The sequence below is a fragment of the Centrocercus urophasianus genome, unplaced genomic scaffold, assembly GCF_019232065.1.
Source record: "Centrocercus urophasianus isolate 14NV4802_14NV808 unplaced genomic scaffold, USGS_Curo_1.0 seq_49, whole genome shotgun sequence".
Classification (NCBI taxonomy): domain Eukaryota; kingdom Metazoa; phylum Chordata; class Aves; order Galliformes; family Phasianidae; genus Centrocercus; species Centrocercus urophasianus.
This window is the reverse complement of record NW_024885077.1, coordinates 336,361-356,316: the sequence shown is the minus strand read 5'-3', so window position 1 is coordinate 356,316 and position 19,956 is coordinate 336,361. Positions and strand designations below refer to the sequence as shown.

Genomic DNA, 19,956 nt, shown 5'->3' with positions numbered 1-19,956 from the left:
CCGCTGTGTTCCCAGAGGGAAACTCCTGCAGCAACCTCTTTGGCACCAGCAGCGCTGCTACAGTGTGCCATTGGAAACTTTATTTACTCCCTATTTTCAGCACTACCTTGTGAGGAAAGTCAGCATCATCTAGTCCTTGTAGAGCCTTTTGTAGCCTCAGACTCATCCGTTCCTCTCCGGCTTTGGGAAATGCTGCTTCTTGTGCATTTTGCTTTTGGCAGTGTAATGTGGTCAGGCTTCACCTCCCCAAGTCTGATAAACCAAGTGACTCAGAAACCTGCAATCTGCTTCAAAACAAAGCATTTAAGTTGAGAGATGTAAGCAGTAATGGAGCTGCTCGGCTCGGGAGCACAAGTGCTAAAGGAAGATTCATGTATGCAGGAACCTTCTAACCTTTCAACAGTTTTTTTTTAACCCCTGCAAGCCCTGGGCAACGTGGGTGGCAAGTAGGAGCCAATGTGTCATTTCAGATACACTTCCTCTCCAGTTTGCAGTACCCTCAGAGCGGACGATGCTCTGATGCCAGCACAGAGCAACAAGGATGATGTAGGGTGGGGAGAGCCGAGTGCTCACTCTGCAGCCTCCTAAGTGCTCTTATTTCTGCTAGTTAAACAGATGCTGCCTTCAGAGGGGATTATGTGTCATCAATTCAGTCAGTCGCGACAACTAATTGTCTCCAGCAACAGTTTGCTCTGAGATTGGCAGCTCAAGGGGCATACGGGGGCACTGCCACCCAATGCTGGGTAGCATGGGGAGCACAGGGCTGGTGCTAATGGAGCCCAGCACAGTGGTGAAGTCTAGGGTAAAAACGTTCCACAGCCTGGGATGGGAGAGATTTCTGGTGAGAGCAGTCAAAAGAGTAAATAGTTGTGGAATGCAGCTTCGAAAACAACACTGAAAATATTATATAACTTCATATAAACTGATAGCTGAGTATCATCAAGACGACCAGGAGAGCTGCAGACCCAGGGACCTGAAGTAATTTCAAGCACTGAAAAACACACAGGGAATGCTGAAAAAGACTATAAATGAGGAAATAGATGGAGAGGAGTTAGTGGAAAAGGCAAGCAGTGAGTTAGGGTCTGTGGCCCAGAGCTGGGTGTGTTTCATGGCAGTGACCCCATGCTACCAGTCCCAGCGTCCAGCTCACCCACAGCTGGGCAGGATGAGGACTGAGGGGGCTGAGTTCTCTGCCACTGCAGCACCCTTAGCACGGGCAAGCATCACCCTGCAGCCTGCACGTCGTACTGCTCATTGGACAGACTCTCCCAGCCCAGTTTCCCATGGAGGTATCCCAGTCTGGGATGGGATGGATCCCTCCCAACTCTCCTCCCTCTACTGCAACCTTCCTGCCCCCTCTAGAGGCTGCATCCAATCCCTCCAACCCGATTAGATCCCCAGCACACAGTGGGTGGGTGGAGGCACCTGAGGCTGTGTGGCTGCATGCACAAGGGTGCAAAGGTGGGCAAGGAAAGCCACAGAGCTGGTTCGTTCACAGCATCACATCCAGAGCTTGGTCAGTGCTGAGGGGCAGGGCTGTCAGCTGCATGTGTGCTGCTTTCTATGGCCGCTGCTGGTGGGGGCAGTGAGAGCCACCTGCAGCCCCAGTATGTGGCCCGAGGCCTGGAGGACACGAGCAAATTGTCACATGTCATTACTGAGTGGGAAGAACCACTCAGCACTGCACTGCTGCAATGCTGAGCCCTTCGGCCAGCACCAGCTCTTCATCCACTGCACTCAGCACAAAAGGAGGGTCTGAAAGGCAGGAATAATTAATAGGAAATGCCTTAAAATGGAGTTGAATCATAGGAAACCACAGAAAATGGAGATGGAGGAAGAGATCAAGGTCTGCAAGGCACCTGCAACAGGAAACACCATCCCCGCTCTCTTACAGCTCCACTTTCTACCCCTTAGCATTTCAGATCTTGTTCTGGAGGACAGGGGAAGCTTGAGTCTCTGAATAGCAGTGCTGCAGAGCTCCTGGGTCTGTGGGGACGCGTAAAGGAATGCAGCTGTCTCTTAAATAACAGAAGCTGACAACCAGCTGTGAGTAGATGAGTGATCATGGCCTCGGCCGTCACAGCGAAGGAGCTCGTTTCAGCGACGAGCCAATGAAGCCCCATTCATCCATCCACAGCCCATCACAAGACTATTAAGAGAGCATCTGTCATGAAACCACAGTCTCTTTAAATGCTTGAAAAAAGGCACAGTAAAAATAACTCTCCTTATTTACTTTTCTTCGGGTGACACGATTCCTGTAAATCTTCAGCAAAAATGAGGGACAAAACCTCCACTCCCTCTAAACTTATACTTACTGGTGAAGATGATGTCTTTTCCTGACATATGCACAGCTCCTCTTACTGCTGGGTAACATGCAAGATGCCCAAAAACCAGATCCACAAGGCCATCCTGCTGCTCATGAACAGATTTGCTTTGGCATAGTCACAGTGCATCTCACAGGCATGAGATGGCAGCTCCTGGATCTGGAGGTAGGCAGCTGGGCTCTGTAATGCACACCCTCTAGGAACCATAGAACCATAGAATCATGAGGGTTGGAAAGGACCACTGAGGGCTTTTAGTCCAACCATCAGCCCGTCACCGCCGTTGAGTGTCTGTGTTCAGCTCAGTGGTGGTGGGAAGGAGTTCACTGCGTGATGCAGCGAGGTGCTTGTCATTTGCACTGACTTGTATTCCAAACCAAATTCCTTGTTTCCTTGTCAACTGTGTTTCATTGTCTCGGGTTGTTTGGAAAAATCAGCTTGTATGTGGATGAAAAAATGGACTGTGCTTATATGGGCACAGCTGTAGGGCATCGTCTGCAGCATTCCACACCAAAAGGTTACACTTAATACCCAAAGTTCCAGTATGGTGAAGCATTGCCTATGGTCATGGATTTTAAGCAGGTAAATATCCTTAAATGTATCAGAAAATGAGCCCCCCACTCCCCAGAAGACCTCGATGCAAACTTGCAAGTCATCACATTGAGGCTTGTCCCTGGCTTTTGGCCAAGCAGTGTATCTCCCACAGTCACTGCTCTGGTGTTTGATTCCACACCAAAGCTACGTGGGGCAGATTTGTCTCACCTAACTCTGCATGCATCCTCCAAAGGGGGCTCAGCCCAGCTGATCCTCTCTGCTACAGTCTCTTCTCTAGCAAAGCTGTCGTGCCTCAAGTAAATCCTGGGAGCAAAGTGTGCATATGGGCAGCACCTAGCACAAGGGGCCGACCGGGACCTTCGTCCCTCTGGGCATAAAACCAGCAAGTAATATTAAAACGATGTATTTTCACAGATTGCAATCAAGGCTTACAGTGCACGAACACTTAATTTCCTGCTTTCGGTCTGCTATCAGATTTTATAGTTGGGACTGTGGGTTTGGTTCATGTTTGTGGTTTTTTTTTCCCAGAATGGGAGAGTTTTCTTCTTTAACTACAATACGTTCAGCCATGAAAATGAGATTGAAAATGATTAATAGGAAGCCAGAGGATTTATCTGAGATTGGCAAAGATTAATGGGAGCCTCATTCTTATCTGGTTGTTTTCTTTTCTCCCTCTCTTCACTTTAGCTACCTAGACAGCTTAGATCGAATCGGAGCTGCAGACTACCAGCCCACGGAGCAGGACATCCTTCGAACCAGGGTCAAAACAACTGGCATCGTAGAAACCCACTTCACATTCAAAAACCTCCACTTCAGGTGAGTCTCAAATTGCACACACCATGGAAGTCGGTGTCTGGGAGACATCAGTACCATAAGTTTGTGAATCTTGTCTCATAATTCCTGTTCGTATATCAAACAGCTCTTTTTAAGACTGGAGCTTGTGCTGCCTTCTTCTAACCCAACCAACACCTCTTTGCTTGAAAAGACAATATGAGGTTGGCCCCAACTCTCATAAATAGACAAATATTGGCCAAATCTTTTTTCCGAAATGAGTTGATCACACACAGTAAGCTCTGTATATTGGTGAACATGATGACAGCCAGCAGAGAGACCGAGCCAGAGGTTTCAACCTCTTGCTCTGCGTTTGGAGCCTTCCAGGAACAATTTGGCTGGAAAGTGCCCAAACTGCTGAAGGTCCCCTCAGCCCACAGTGAGCCAGCACTGATGGCCCTGTCCTGTGCCGCAGGCTCTTCGATGTCGGAGGGCAGCGGTCGGAACGCAAGAAGTGGATCCACTGCTTTGAGGACGTCACGGCCATCATTTTCTGCGTGGCGCTGAGCGGCTACGACCAGGTGCTCCATGAAGACGAAACCACGGTGAGTGCCAAGCGGGTCCCACGGGGCCCCGTGCTTCTTCACGGGATGCCATGGAGCTGTCCCCGCTGGGAGGTGGCCGTGTGCTGGCCGTGGGACTGCAGCTACGTGCTTCTGTGCGTCGCTGCCCCTTTGACATCCCAAGGAGGCTCGTCCTCCTCCGCACTCCCCAAAAACAAGTCCTGCATCCCAGGTAATGGTTCATGTGCTGGCTCACTGTTTTACTTCTCTTTTCTGGCTGATCTCTGTGTTTTCAAAGTGTGCTAACGAGACTCTGTGTCCGGAAGCAGAGAGGCAGATGGGTGGGCTTTTAAAAGAAGTGGAAGGAAGAGGTCCCATAGTGGTGTAGAGGTGTGGGAGCAAGGTGCCCTCCCGAGGCAGGCTCAGGCGAGGAGCAGAACCTATTTCTTCAGGCTACAAAAATTCATTTTCACTAGTAAAAGTGGAACTGCTTGATTCCTTAGGTAATTTGCTTCAGGAGGGCTTTTGTAACTTCCCACTGTGACATTAGGCTCAAAATACCATCTGGAAATAAAGTTAGTAGGGACCTGTGCTCTCTGATATTAGAAAGAGCGCTATTAATACAAATGAGTTAAATATACAGAAAGGATGCGAGAGGACTCATTACTGTATTCTAGCCGTTCATTCAGTGTGATGGAAATGAAAGCTCTGGGGACTAACAAGTGCAGCAAGCACCCGTCTGACAAAAAGGAGCCAAAAGCCATACTTCAACCTGGATAATTATTTCATCTGTGCTCAGTCTCACACCTCCCAGCCCTGCCTGTCTGAGGGTCTTTATTCTCCTGCTTATGAGATGTGAGTCCTGCTAGTGAGAAGGAAATCGAGGAATGTATGCTGTTAGTTGCCACTTGTTTTTTCCCAAAAGACTGGAAGAGCCAACCTTTTCCAAACTGGCTATTTGAGTGCTGGCAAACTGTTGAATGAAATTACTTGAAGTTTGTTTAGGTGGTACTGGGACCAGAATTCTGGGTGGTGTTCACATCATGACTATGTACCTCCAGGTAGCTAAGCAGACCGATGAAGATACCCTGTGCCTCCTTGTGACTGCTCATTTATAACCCTCAGTTTTCACCTCCTTCTGCCCTTGTCCCTGATGAGGGATGCACAGTTCTGTAGGATTCACTGGGAAGGAACCATGATCTCCTGCCAGGATGTAAAAACCCAGGCAATGACTCAGTGCCACGCAGCCCTGCAGCTGGGTGAGGGTGGGGGGACACACTGGAGGTGGGAGCAATATGCAGGGAGAGGGCAGGCGTTCAGGGCAGGGGGCTGAGCTGTAGCCTGAGAGGAGAACAAGGTGTTCTGCCGGTTTGACTTTGGCTGTGACGCCCAAACCATGTTGCTGCTGCTGAAATCGGGGTCTGCGCAGCTCCAGGTTTGCTTTTCCATCAGTAAGGGTCCAGCACAGCACCAACATTTGCTCACTGTTCCCTTTCGACAAAGCCTTCCTGGGGATGCTGAGCAACAGGAGAGCAGAGGGAGCTGCTGTTCATGTACACATTTGCTGTAAACACGGAGAGCATTCTGCTCCTGCACGGTGGGATGCCCTGCCTAACCCAGATCAACACCGGTGTGGCCAATGCAAAGCGGCAAAACGGCAGCATGGCATCTTGCCTGCACCATGGGCAGTGGGAAGCACAGCCCTGCAGGCACCCTCTCAGCAAGGCCCCAGGCACTCACACTGCTCCCTGGTAGTGTGGTGCCTCTCCAAACAGGCGGCAGAATGCAGCACCTCTTCGGCCAGCTGATTTGCTGTGTGCCTGCATCCGTCACATCTGCTGGTTTTAATGGTGTGAATCAGCTTTTATTGCCTCTCACTTAGAAAACACAAAAAAGAGGGCAGCCAAAGGCTGGGTGTCGATCCTCCATCTTCATTTTCTGTAGAAATGTGTGCTGTGGTGCAGGCACTTCCAATTTGGTTAAGCCACTGAAAGTTTGGAGGCTGAACAGGTGTGAAGATGCCTGCAGAGTTTTCAGTGCTGGCAAGGGGAGGAAGGAGCCCTGCTGCAAGCCAGCTGCCCTAAAACAGCCTTGCAGAGCTGGTGCACAGAGGGTTCAGCTTTTTCTGATATCTCATCATCCTCTTGGCAATAAGCACACGGTTTCGTAATGGCTTGCAGTTGTTTCAAACGAGGCTGAGCAAAGAGCCTGGTGAAACGCCCTCTGAGCTGCCCCATCCTAAAGCTGGTAGGGAAGGGTCCCTAAGGGCTGTCGTGTTTTATGGGACACATTTTCTCCCCAGCCCCCCGCCACAAAGAGCAACCCCATGGATGTCAAGGAAGGCAAGTGCTTCTCTGCATCCAGGTCAGAAAGAAAACTTTCTGCATCTGAGACTTCTTGGCCCTTCTTCCCCTGCAGATCATGCTTTGCAAAGGAAGGTCCAGTCACTCACATTGCTCACATTGCCCCAGTCACCATTGTATGCCACTTGTCCCACAGCATCGTGTCCTGGGACTGGCTGCAGGGCCACATGCATAAGCAGCGAGGAGCAAACCCACAAGGAAATTCAGGCAGTGCTTGGTTTTGCATAACAGTGCTATTTTGTGTCACTTGTGGCTTACTGTTGTGTTGTATGAGAAGAGATTATTGGATGCAAAGCCTCAACACTGTAACTGGAAGGAGAGACGGACAGTAGTTACATCCATCAGTGAATCTGGAGGAGATGGTGAACAAAGGCAGGTTTGCATTGTTCCTCCTCATGTTTTAAGACAGGGATGGTATGGGGCCTGTCGGGGGAACCACTGGTCCTTTGCTTCTTCTGCAAAGCAGCCATCACAAGAGAGGAGGAGGATGCATATTGCTGCCTCTGGAACGACGGTATTTAGGTCATCCATATCGAGCTAAGACATGAGAGTATTGTCTGCGTCCCCATTGCTGAACGTGTAATGGGTTGGAGGCACTGTGCTGGTGACCCTGGATGTGCATTAGTATTGGCCTGTTGGTTTGTATTTCGTTTCATGACCTGCTTAGCGTGCTCTGTGCTATCATTGGGCAGGGAAAATTGAATTGCAGCACTCAGAAATTTCCTTAGCAAGAGGCAGCAGCCTGGGTATCTTCAGAAATAAACCAGGAGGGGGATATGGGTTTCTGTGCTTAGGATAATGGCCAATATCCTTATAGTTTGCGTGCTAGTTAGCACTTAGTTGCCAAGGAAAATACAAGAGAGGCCAGATCAGGCAGCCCCATGGGGCTTCAAAATTGTCTCTGGAAGTAGAAAGGATCACAGAATTTTGCCCTAACCGTCATCCCTCCAGGAATACCCTAATTGGTGCTGTGTGTATGTTCTGGCTGAGACTGAGTGCTATGAGTCGCCAGCTCCTTGGGCAGGCACTGTGGTGCCTAGCAGGAGGGGAGCAGGGGGGCTTCTGTGGGGGCCTGGCACAGCCGTGCTGCTGTGGGCCATGCCTGGTGTCAGCACGGCTTTGCTGGGCAGGGCAGTGAGGGTGGCACGGTAAGTACGACGATGCTGTGGGACGCATTCCTGTGCTTCTCTCTGCTTTTGTTTTCAATCAGTACAGACGATAAAAATGCTTTCACAAATGTTCCGTGGGGGACCCTGCTGACCGGCAGCCGGGTGTCTTTGCTCCTCATTCCCCTGACCACCTTCCACTCTCCCCTCTCCTCCCAGTGGGTCCTGGGTGCTGCCCACATCAAATGTCTGTGGGTTTCCACACGGGCACAATTCTGACGCCAGGCATAATGTGGCGAGCGAGCAGGAATACAGCACACAGACCTGGGACGATCCCAACGTGCAGATTGCAGCCGGCACCGAGGACTACGTGCATTTCTGCGTTTGCACGTTTGCACGTGGTTACAACCTCCTGCCGTGCCATGGTGGAGGAGGGGGGTCACGTCCCACCAGGCTGCGTCCGTCGGCAGCTAAAGTGCAGCAATGCAAAAGGGAGCGTTAATCAGCACCGCTCTGGGCTCAATAACATGCGTGTGGATCAGAGTGGGATGGGGCAGGCGGAGCGCCGGGCTGCGTCCTGCCCTGCAGGATTGCCAAATATTGGGGGGCTGCGCCGCTCTGCGCCAAAAGCCATCGGCACTGCGACCGCGCGGCCGCGACGTCTGCGAGTCCTGCGTGTGCCTCGGCAGCCCCACGCTGCGCCATAACCGCGTCCTCAGCGCGCCCAGCGGACGCGGGCACCGACGGCCAAGCAGCACCGAGCCTCGGCACCTCCACGACCCTGCCTAGCCAAACAAGGGCCCAAAAATGAGCATTTGAGACACCAACCAAATTCGGCAGGTATGGAGCTTCTCTTGAACCAAGAAAAAACAACAAAAAAAACCACTGAGTTGGGAGTTGGAAGCAGCGGGGAAGATGGTGCTGGGGTGACTTTGCCGTGAGCTCCTCCCGCTGTGCGGTGGGCCATGCAGCTCTCTCACCCGTCTTTTTTCACTCCTTTCCTCTCTTTCCTTTCCTGTGTGTTTTTTGCATGACTTTAACTGACGCTGACTTCTTGACCTCATGGCGAGCAGCTAACATTCTTCCCCGAGGTGTGGGCTAACAGCACTGGTAGCTGCCTGACCTGTAGCTGGCTGTTCTTAGATGCCCTTCTCTGTGTTTTTCTTAATACCTCTTTTTCTTCTCTCTGCCAAACACTTTTTGTTCAAAGAGAACTAAAAGCAGATTTCTGAAATTCCTAGACAAGCCCAACGACAGACGACAGCACTAAACAAAATAACTGAGCAGGCAAAGCTCACGGCAAGGTCATTCCCCAGCTTATGTCACCTGCAGGTCTGCTTCCAACTCGAGATTAATTCAAGGATCTACCAGTCCTTGGTTAATGTAAAGAACCAATTGTGTGCCGCACACGCTCAAGAAAGTTAAAAAAGAAAAAAAAATTTTGGAAAATCTGCATGAGCTGCACCGACACATGAATCTGATCAAAGAGCAAACGTGACTCCTGGTCCGTGCATGGTGCATGATGATTTCTGTGAGCTGGGATCCTCTGAATTGTTTGCTATGAGAAATCAGAACAGCTCTATATGGCTGAATGCCCTGCAGTTACTAACTGTACATCAGACATTATAGGGACTGCATCTGTGTATGTATATGTGCATTGTTACAGGGATGGCGTATGTGTATGTTCAGCTGTATGTATATATACATTTATGATGTATATTGTAGTTGTTGTGGGGTTTTTTTTGTTTGTTTGTTTGTTTTCCTCCTTAATTTAGTTGTTTTAGATTTCCTTATATGTTGAGCAGCCCTGAGTCAGTGCCTTTGGCCTGATGTGTTCTTTCCATTGCAGAACCGCATGCACGAATCACTGAAACTGTTTGACAGCATCTGCAACAACAAGTGGTTCACAGATACGTCCATCATCCTCTTTCTAAACAAGAAGGACATATTTGAGGAGAAAATCAAGAAATCTCCACTGACGATCTGCTTTCCTGAGTACACAGGTAATGAGAAAGCTCATGCGTGGGGCTGCAGGACAAAGGCATGGGAGGGCTGCACACGGCGCTCCCCACCCAGGCAGGCAGAGAGCTGAAAGAGTTCTGAATGCACAGCTGTACTCCCATCAATTTCTCTGCAAAAGTTTTTTTTTTTTCCTTCACTATATTCCCAACCATCTCCAGTGGGTCACAAAAAGCAGAGGAGTGACTTAGAAGTTCTTTGGCACTGAAGAGCCACCACTGCTCATCAGGGCATTTGCACGGTCAGGGTATTGGCACAGTGATGGCGTTTGCAGGGAATTGCACAGCCCTGCTTCCTGATGCCTGCCTGGTGCCTGACCTACTCATGATGGGAACACATCTCCCATGCAAAGTCTGCAGCTGCACCCTGCTGCTTCCCGCTGCAGATCCCACAGACCTTCATTACCATTCCGAGAGGGCATAATAAAAATAAGCTTTTATCATCATGAATTATTTAAGTTCACCAGAGACATCCAGATGAATCAAGCTGACAGACAGAGAAGCGGATCTCTTTGTCAGGAAACATAGCTGTGAACCGGGAGCACCAGGAGCATCACACTTATGGGCAGGCCAACAAATTATTAACCAGAGCCATCTACCTCTGAGCACTTCGTTTTTGCTGTGAATAGGGAAGAGCAATCCACTCCTGCTCCTCTGGGCTGCATGGTGGATCATCAACTCTGCCTGAGTTCTGAGGAGCACCTCCAGGTTTCCTCAGCAGGAAAGGTCTGGGTGTTTGTCACCACCACCACAACTCAGCCATCTACTTGTCCCCCTGCTCCAGGCAGAAACACAGTACTCCTGTACAACCACAATGTTCCTGGCACTTTAGTCTAAGAGATCTATACTGGAATCTCTACTAAAAGATCTAATTCTTGAAGGGAGAATATAAACAAGAGGGAGAGCGACTCTTTACAAATCATAGGTTAAGGAGAAACGGTTTTAAACTGAGACAGGGGAGGTTTAGGTTGGATATTAGGAGGAAGTTTTTCCCCCAGAGGGTGGTGAGGCACTGGCATAGGTTGCCCAAGGAGGCTGTGGATGCCCCATCCCTGCAGGCATTCAAGGCCAGGCTGGATGTGGCTCTGGGCAGCCTGGGCTGCTGGTTGGTGACCTGCACACAGCAGGGGGTTGGAGCTGGATGAGCACTGTGCTCCTTTACAACCCAGGTCTTTCTATGATATGACTCTATGATCTAGCAATGGAAAGGGCACAGTCTTTGTGGCTGAAGGCTCACAGTAATGCCAACCTCATGTTTTTCATGGTTGTAGAATAGGATGTTGCTTGCTCTCTTTTTGGATCACTGTATTCTTTATCCTGGAAGATTTTTATCTTCCCCTCTTCCTGTGTGCAGCAAACCTGCACCTTTCACACTTTCCTCATCAAGTTTTGTGCACTTAAGTTAGTTAACCTTCCCTGAAGTCTCCCAGTAATCCCGTTCCGAAATAATACCCTTCCACACTTCTGATGGCAGAGGCTGGAGCAGCCAGGAAGTGTTAGATGCCACTTGTCCTCCCCAAGGTGAGTTCAGTACTGGGGGCAGCCCTCAGCTCCCCTCCAAGTGCCGGGAGGAAAACAAATATGGTTTGCTCCTAGAACACCCCATCTCAGGCTGAGCCACTGCAGCCCTCTCCAGCTCCTCCAGCTCTCAGCATACTCCAGATTCCCTCGAGGTGCCATTCTGGATGCCCAGCCCATAGCAAATGCCTCGTAGCATTGGGAAAAGCAACGGGAAGTGGAAAGTTGCCCTGGAGTTAAAAAAAGAATATTTGATGAAAGCCTGTGAAAGAGACAAGCGGGATTCTGACATCAAAAGTCGGTTACACAAAATGCTTTTAATGAAATGAAGTTTCTGATGTCCATTAGTTCTGCTGGTAAAGAATTATTAGAGAACTGCATTCACAAATGTGCTAGCTGCATGCTAGAGCACTGCCTATTTCCATCCCCTTAATTCACCCGCGCTTTCAGCTAATCCGCAGTGCTCAGCAGCACAGCAGCACGATCCGGGCTGTGCTCTGAGCCATGCTGGTGTTTGTGATTCCGGCCATCCAGGATCTTAATTCTAAATCCTTGAGCGACCAACATCGCTGCATCTCCCAGTGTCCTGCTTTGTGCTCTGGCCCAAACTCTGCACAGCTTCTCGGGCAGCATCCTGCTCCCAGCACACATCCTTGTCGTACTTCAAGCGCATCTCAAGTCTTGTGGCCTCCATGTTTTCAAACAGCAGTGGAGGTACAGATGACAGCCACCACTTGTTGCCTTCAATCGCAGCAAATCACAGCCCCAGGCAGAGCTTCACTGTCTCATCACAGTGTCTCCCCAGGGGTTGGACCTTGTGGGTCCCTTCCAACTCTGGATATTTGGTGATTCTATGAAAACAACAATTGAGGGAGAAGGATCCAAGCGTGGATCCATGCAGGGGCCGGGGGGAGCTGAGCCTCCCAGATCTGTGCCAGGTGGAGCTGTGTGTGTCAGCCAGTGCCTGTCATCCAGGATGACGTTTTTTGATGCTGAGCCACCCCTGAGCTTCTTAGAACTCTGCTCCATGCATAAGGGCTGAGGTTTGGCACAGAGACTCGTAACGAGGAGCTCCTCCTGACACGATTTTGGCCATGCAATCCTAAGTCATCCGAAAGGCCCAGCGAGGTGGTGGATGTCTCATCCCTGGAGACATACAAGGTCAGGCTGGATAGGGCCCTTCTTTGATTCTGAGCGAGCACTTTTGTCTTTCAAAAGAAAGAAACAGAACCACTGGCACTTCTTTGTAGCGCGGTGCCCTGGGACATGGGGCTGCGGGTGCAGGTCCATGGTACACCCTAACCAGCTCTTCCCCTCTGGGCTTATCTCTCTGCAGGCCCCAGCTCCTTCACCGAGGCAGTGGCGTACATCCAGGCGCAATACGAGAGCAAGAACAAGTCTCCCAACAAGGAGATCTACACGCACATCACCTGCGCCACCGACACCAACAACATCCAGTTCGTCTTCGACGCTGTCACGGACGTCATCATCGCCAACAACCTGCGGGGCTGCGGACTCTACTGAGGCCTCAGCAGACAGGTCCCCCTTCTGCTTCCCCTCCTTGGAGGGTGATGAGGAAGGAACACGTGAACCCTTCCCTCTGCCCAGAACTGCAGCGTCCCACCTTCCCTGGCCCCCTCCCTGGCTTATTTGGGTTTATTTTTGGTGAATTCCCCTCGCTGCCTCTTTCTGCTCCTCCGTTCCCATTCGCAGTGCTGTAGAAGGAGCTGATGCATTTCCCACAAAGTGCATTTCAACTGCCGAAAAACAGTAATACCCCATTTAAAAAAAATAATAATAATCAAAGCCTTAAAGTATTTGTCAGCAACAGCGTAGTTTGGATCCAAACCCATTTTTTTTTTCTCCTTGAAATTAAGGGATATTTGTAATGCTTGCTATTTATCTCTTCCAAAATTGCCATTTCCTGGGCAGCAGCAAATCGTTTTTATCCCATTGCTCCAGCTCCTGCCCCTGGAGCCCCAGGAAGAGCCCCAGCAGCCCCGCTCTGTGCTCTGCTCTCTATCAGTGACACAGCCACAGGGGCCTGAGGGAGACCCACACAGTTACAGCACCTCCGAAGCGATGCCTAAAATTGCTGCAGATAACAGTTTTACATCAATATTTTTAGAATTAATGTTAAGATCTGCCTGGTGTAAAGTAAAGAGTAAAGAGTAGAGTAAAGTGGCTCCCGTCCCCAGCCCTGTTGTGCTTTGCTGGGTCCCATGTGGAATGGCTGTAGGGAAGTGCCCATGGTGGGGATTTCCCTGTGTGCCAAGGGAGGAAGTGTCCCAGCCAGGGCTCTGTGCATGTCATGGTGGCCCTGGGGATGCTGCTGGCAACCCACAGCCCTCTGCCCCACGTTGCACCGATGGGGACTGCAGGGAGATGTCCCGGAGCCCTTCCAGACTGACTGCAGTGCTGATGTTCCTAACTTCAGCTCTGGAACACCAGAAATATTCACACCGGTTTCCTGCAGCCAGGCTGTACCTATAAAGCAGGGATGTGCTTTTGGAAGCCTCATTGGAAACCAGCAGCAGCTGGTGGATTTGTCACCCATGCCCCTGCATCCTGGAGGTGTGGCTCCAGAGTTAGTCACAGAGTTGGTCACCTGCCAACCAGCAGATGGGGAAGGTTGACCTGTCTGCTTTGTGGGGAGGGAGCTGAGCTGAGCTGAGCTGAGCCGAGTCATGGAGCAGGAAAAGGGCAAGGAGAAGGGATTGGGGGAGAGCAGGGGACAAGTGAGTGGGGAGGGGCTGGGGAGCTCAGGGGTCAGAGACAGAAGTTGCAAAAGGACTGTAGGGGAGATGAAAGCAGCAGGAGGGAGGAGAGGCTAAAGAGCTGAATGTTAGTTCCAAGTGATACCTTCAGTGTACGTAACTGTCAGCTCCAGCACGGAGCACATCATGTGCAGAGTGCCCCAGTGCCTACACCAGCAGCAAGGCCTTACTGAGCTCCATCAGCAGAATCAACTCAGCAGCATGCGGGGTTTGGAGGTGCGCTGTTTCCACCCCTTACTGTGCCTGACATTTTCTCCAGTTCACCAAGTCACAGAGGCTGTCTCCAGTGAAGGCAGCACCAAACCAAAGCCTCAGGAGGGTCTAGAATGGAGAATGCAGGGCTCTTTCGGGGAAGAAAGTGTGAATTAACCACAGATGTGGCTGTGTCACCACTCCCCGTGACTGGCAGTCCAGGCAGTGCCAGACTGGGGCAGCCCAAGTGCCAGCCCAGTGTCTGCAAGATGGGGAGCGGGGGCAGGAGGCGGTGCTGCAACGGAGCCTTTCCTTTCCTTTGGCATTTTGTACATCTAAAGCTCCATTCCAGCTGCTGCTGTTGGTGTTCCGTTCCCTCCTTCCCAACAGATGTGCCTTCTGGAGGCGATGCTCCTTCGTGGGGTACCACGTGCAGGGCACACTGAGGGGTCGCAGCAGAAAGGGAGAACCTGGTGCTGCTCTGTATGCAGCAAGAGGGCCAGTTTCAGGGAGATGGCAAAACTCCATCAGCTCACTTTGCTGAAGGGCAATTCCAAAGACGCAGAACCCCGCAGGAGGAAAACCTTTCCAGGGCCTGATAGCAATAAGCACACACCCACAAGCACACCTGAACGCACAGCCACGTGCTCCAAAGGCCACATCTCCTGGGCCCGTAGGGACCCCCTCAGAGAGTGCAGCACAGCCGTGCAAACGACCCGGCAGAGACAGGAGCTCTGGCAGCACCCAGTGCCCCGCAGTGCCTTCACCGTGACCAGCCTCAGCCCTCCGCCTCTCACACAGAGTTGAAAGAGGAACCCCCTCCCTACTAAAACCCCGCTCCCAATGCAGCACCCTCTCCCCGCTCCTCCTTTCCCCCTGCAGCTCGACACAGGAGCAGCGACCGTCACCGTGGCTCTGGCGCCATCCCCTCCTCCCGCCGGACCGCCGAGCCGCTCCTCCCGCATGTCTGATGGCCCCAACCGCATTAACTGTAATTTTGTACGAAGAGTGACTGTCCATTGGTTTAATAGAACGTTAGCTATTGTAATAATTTATTGGCTGTCAGTAATGTATTTATTAGTTACAAAATGTTAATAAAGTGCCAGCTCTTTTCTAGTGTGAGAGGGCTTTATTTGGTCTCCCTTGGCATGTTCTGCTTCTTGGCCCCAGCATCGGCCGTTCTTCTGCTCCGTGCACGTAGAGCAGCCATCCATGTGCTGGGTTTCCTGCTCTTGCCATGCACCTGGAAGAGCACTGGCAAAGGATGAAGCCAGAAGGTGAGAGATCTTCACCCCAACATGGCCGTACCCGCGCTGCTCATTGCCAACGCAAGCAGCCAACTGCAACACTGCGGGGTAAAGAGCAGCCATGTGCACTGCGCTCTTTCGAAGACCCGGCCTTCTGCTGCGAGGCTCTGCTGTTGTAAGCATCTGCACGAAAGGCATTCAGACAAACCATGGCGATCTGGCACCATGCATTGCAGACGGCGTCCTCAGCTTGTTGCCAGCGTTGCCCCAAGCCTTCCTCCAGCGTCGTGGCTGCACACCCAGCACCAGCAGCGAGCGTTGCGATGTTCTGCCTCCGTCAGTCAGTGCCAGCACAGCGACAAAGGCACTATTTCTGGTTCAATTTCAGCAAATCGTGCTTCTCCCCCACCACGGTGACACAATACTTGGAGCACCTTTCGGTCCCCTCAAAATAACACTCGTGTCACTTTGTTCTTTTGTGTTTGATCCAAAGGGCTTCCATTACTGGAGGCAAGAAATAGAAAGCATGAATACCAGTTTGAAGAAAGCAAGGGAAAATTTTCCATCAGCCTCAGCGTAGGAAAATCAGCTGTCATTGCTGCTGCCTTCACTGCGTTCAGCGCTGCGGCTTCGGCAGGACCTGGCCTCACAGCCCCATCCTGCAGAGCTAAGGACCAGCTCCAGGGAGCACCAGAGGCTCAGGAAGAGGGATTTTCCTTTGTGTATTTGTCCTAGGATTTCCCAACATCTCCTCCAGGATGGTGTCCTGCATGGGCGCCTGGAAGTCATCAGGGCTGTTCTCGCTGCATTTGGGGCTTCCATCCCCCAGGCGCAGCCTTTGTTTCCTCCGCTCCTGCACCACTCCTTTATAGTGTTCATGCAGAACAAAGCGGGGTGAACAAGGAAACGAAACCTGCCCTGCTGCCTGCGGGAAAACCGCCAGCCCTTTTGCAAAGGCCACTTGGCCAAGGCGAGAAGAGCCGCATCCACTTGTGATGGTTTGTTTTCAATCAATCAATAGGAGTTTTTAAAATACATGTATAAGGATCAAATGAGGTCCAGAAGCTCTGGAAAGCAGCTGTTTGGCATTCACAGCTCTGCTTCGCCAAGGAAACGACAGCGTAATCTCAAAGCCTTTCGAGATGAAATCAGACATCTGCTAAATTTTGCATGCAAAAGCTGCAGCCGAAGTGTAGCTAAGAAAATGACTCACTAATAAAACATTCATGGAAAACTCCAAAATGTGTAATTGGGTCATCATTTCATTAGGGAGCACCTGCACGCTCCCGGATGGCGAAGGAGCGCTGTGCCCCGACTGCCAAGCCCACAGCCCTGCAGCCCCTCGGCATCGCCTCCTCCTGCTCTCCTTTCTCTCTGTCCTCTCTGCTAACAGCTCCCACAGCACGGGGAAGGCCGGGTGTGGTTTGTTCATGCATGAAAGGAGTACTAAACAACACGGCTCTTAGCGGTTTCCTCTGTGTTCCTGCTCAAGCTCTCACATGCTTTAAGCCTCCCCAGAGCAGCCCAGGGGCGGGCTCGGCAGCTCCCTTTGTGCCCTGCATTTCTCAGCCAGGAGCTGCGGTTCCCAAAGGCTGAGGACTTGGCTGAGGGCTCCGTGGGGCAGCACCTGCCCCAGCCCCGTGCTGCACCCTGGGCTGTGCCCCACCGTGATGGCATCACTTGGCCCACAGGTGGGTCACCCCAGAGCCCGCAGCCGCTTCCCTCCCTCTTTGAGCAGATGATGAATCAACAGCTCTTTCTCCACTGTTTCTCGTGACTCCAGCATCAGTCCTGCCAGGAGCAGGGGGTGGTGGCGGAGAAGCTGCAGCCCCATGCCCCACCTCACCCCTACCCCTGTCTGACTGTACGGGTTTTGCTTCCTAACCATTTCAGTGTGGAAAAACCAGTTCTCTTCTCTTCTAACTCTCTCTCTTTGCCTTTCTCTCCTCCTCTCCATGCTCCCTGTTGCAGAACCGCATGCACGAATCTCTCATGCTCTTCGACTCCATCTGTAACAACAAATTCTTCATTGATACCTCCATCATTCTCTTCCTCAACAAGAAAGACCTATTTGCCGAGAAGATCAAGAAGTCCCCCCTGACCATCTGCTTCCCCGAGTACGCAGGTAGGTGTGGGGCTGCAGCTCAGAGCTGGGGAGGGTCGTGGATGCTGAGGCACCTCCAGGGGTGCACCAGCCCTGGGCGTTCCTTGGGCTCTTGTTTATGTTTGGTGAATTCTTGCGGCAAGCAGCGGGGGGTTGGAGCGCCCTCGGCGCATCCAAGTGCAGAAAGCTCCGTGCTCTGAAGTGCTGTGAACGCCTTCACCAGCATCTCTGCTCCTTGTGGTAATGCACTTCTCCTCCTCCTGCCCACGGGGCTCCTGAGGCGCTCACTGGCCACAGGTCTGCCATCCTCTCCACATGCAGCACCAGCCCCATGGCGCAGCCGTTGGGTTGTCTGCAGCCACCCGAGGGGATGGGCCACCATTGGCATGGAGAAGACCAGGCCAACGAGGCTGCAGTCAGGGTGCTCCTGCACTCGGCCGTGCTGATGGGGCCCGAAGAGGAGTGGGGCTGCAAGCGCCCCAAGGCCACAGCTCCCACCTCACCCTCTGTGAGATGCAAAGTGCAGTCCTGGGGGGAAGGAGTCTCTACAGTGGAAATCCTTCAAATCACAGGAGATTCGTACTTTTTAAAAAAGAGTAAATGAAACCAACATGGCTTGGGAAAACTAACAAAAAAAAAAAGAATGAAGAAAACGCCATAGAAAGATGTCTGCTCTGAATATTCTAAGGGGAAGAAATTATCTCCGGTGTGGGAAGCTCCAGCACCTCCCATGAGGGCTTGGTGCCCCTGCCCTGGCACACCTCTGTGCCCTATGGGCACCCCAGGGTGATGCAGATGGGCCCAGCCACAACAGTCCTGGATCCCAGCACAGACACAGCTCCACTCTCGCTGTCCTTTCTGGCCAATCCCCAAAGCACATCAGCTCACTCTCCATCCCAAGGCTGGGGCCGGCCCTACAACCACATTCTGTGTCTGGAAGGAGGGGAAGCAGCGCGCTTGAAAAGGAAACTAAATCTGCAGATAACAGCGACTCTCCCAAAGGCGATTTCAGGGGCATAATGCAGGCTTTGTAGCTCCCTGCGAGGAGCCTGGTGCAGCCACTCTCATCACTGTAAGCAGCTTAATGCCATAATGCACATTTTTCGACCCGAACATCTGGCCCTCCTCCAGCCTGCGAAGCTCCCCAGAGCACCAAGCAAAGGGCATTGGTGTGGCACTGAGGGGCTCCCACACACCGCAGGGTGCCTCTGGCCCACCACATGCAAGTCCCTTGTCCCACCCATGGGTGACGGTGGAGGGGGCACCCAGTGGACATCCCAACCCTTTCCACTGATGTTTGGCCCTGGGGCTGCCCAACACTATGGGATGTGTGGTGGGGACTCATTGGTGCTGCTGGGATGGGCATCCCTGAGGGTGAACGGGTATCCCTGGGGATGGATGGGCACCCCTGGGGATGGATGGGTGTCCTCCATCACAGACTCCATTTGCTGGGGGAAGTAGGGGGGTGGGAGGGCACATTTGTGGCACCTGGGGAGGGAGGAGCCTGTGGCAGATCCCAACTGCTGGCAAAGAGGGAGGAAAGGGGTAAATGTTGAGACAAAAGGGGTCGGGGGGAGGAAGGGAGAAATTGAAGTGGGAAATGGGGTGGAAAAGGGGAGAAGGGGCAAAGGGGCCATTCCTGTGGAGCCATCAGCCCCAGGGTGCCGGGGCACAAGGCTGAGATCCAGGCTCCCATGGAAGAACGCTGAAATGACTGGGAAAAAAAAGGAAGAAACAATAGTTTGGGGCTGTTCCTTCCCCAGTGAGCATCCGCTCAGTGGGGTCCGACCTGACGTCCCCATGCCGTCCCCTGTGCCTGCAGGTCCCAACACCTACGAGGACGCGGCCGCCTACATCCAAGCACAATTCGAGAGCAAAAACCGCTCGCCCAACAAGGAGATTTACTGCCACATGACGTGCGCCACAGACACGAACAACATCCAGGTGGTGTTCGACGCCGTCACCGACATCATCATCGCCAACAACCTGCGGGGCTGCGGCTTGTACTGAGCCTCGCGGCGGCGGCGGCCCCGCGCACCACCCACACCGCACCACACACACCGAGCGCGACGGGAGAAACAGCGGGACGGAAACAAAGTCGTAACCATAATCATGCGAGTTGGTAAATACAAAGGCATAAGGAAATTATATATATACGTATATATATATATAAAAACAAAACAAACGAAACGACGAACCCACCACCACCTTTCAGTTGGTCTCAGAGCCGCGGGCGGGAGGAGGGACCTTCCCACCCACTCTGCGGTTTGGGTTTTTTTGGTTGTTTTTCTCTTTTTTTTTTTTATTTAAAATTTCTGTTGGGTGAATGGGTTTATTCCCTCCTCGAGGATGGCTATTCTTTTATTGTTTTATCTTATTTTATTTTATTTTATTTTATTTTATTTTATTTTATTTTATTTT

At 51.8% G+C, this 19,956-nt stretch overlaps 1 protein-coding gene across 3 annotated transcripts in view; it reads left to right on the top strand.

The window, feature by feature from the left end:
* Nucleotides 1–19,883, top strand: part of GNAO1 (G protein subunit alpha o1) — a 116,086-nt gene extending 96,203 nt beyond the window's left edge. Inside the window, exons 5-8 of one of the 3 annotated variants that reach the window (XM_042834846.1) lie at nt 3,564–3,692; nt 4,123–4,252; nt 17,403–17,556; nt 19,358–19,883. In XM_042834846.1, coding sequence (XP_042690780.1) covers nt 3,564–3,692; nt 4,123–4,252; nt 17,403–17,556; nt 19,358–19,545 — 601 coding nt within the window. In that variant the 3' untranslated portion in view covers nt 19,546–19,883. Of the gene's footprint in view, nt 1–3,563; nt 3,693–4,122; nt 4,253–9,528; nt 9,683–12,551; nt 13,927–17,402; nt 17,557–19,357 lie in introns of those variants that run through there. The other 2 variants (XM_042834847.1, XM_042834845.1) reach the window with 2 other exon arrangements.
* Nucleotides 19,884–19,956: the final 73 nt, after the last annotated feature.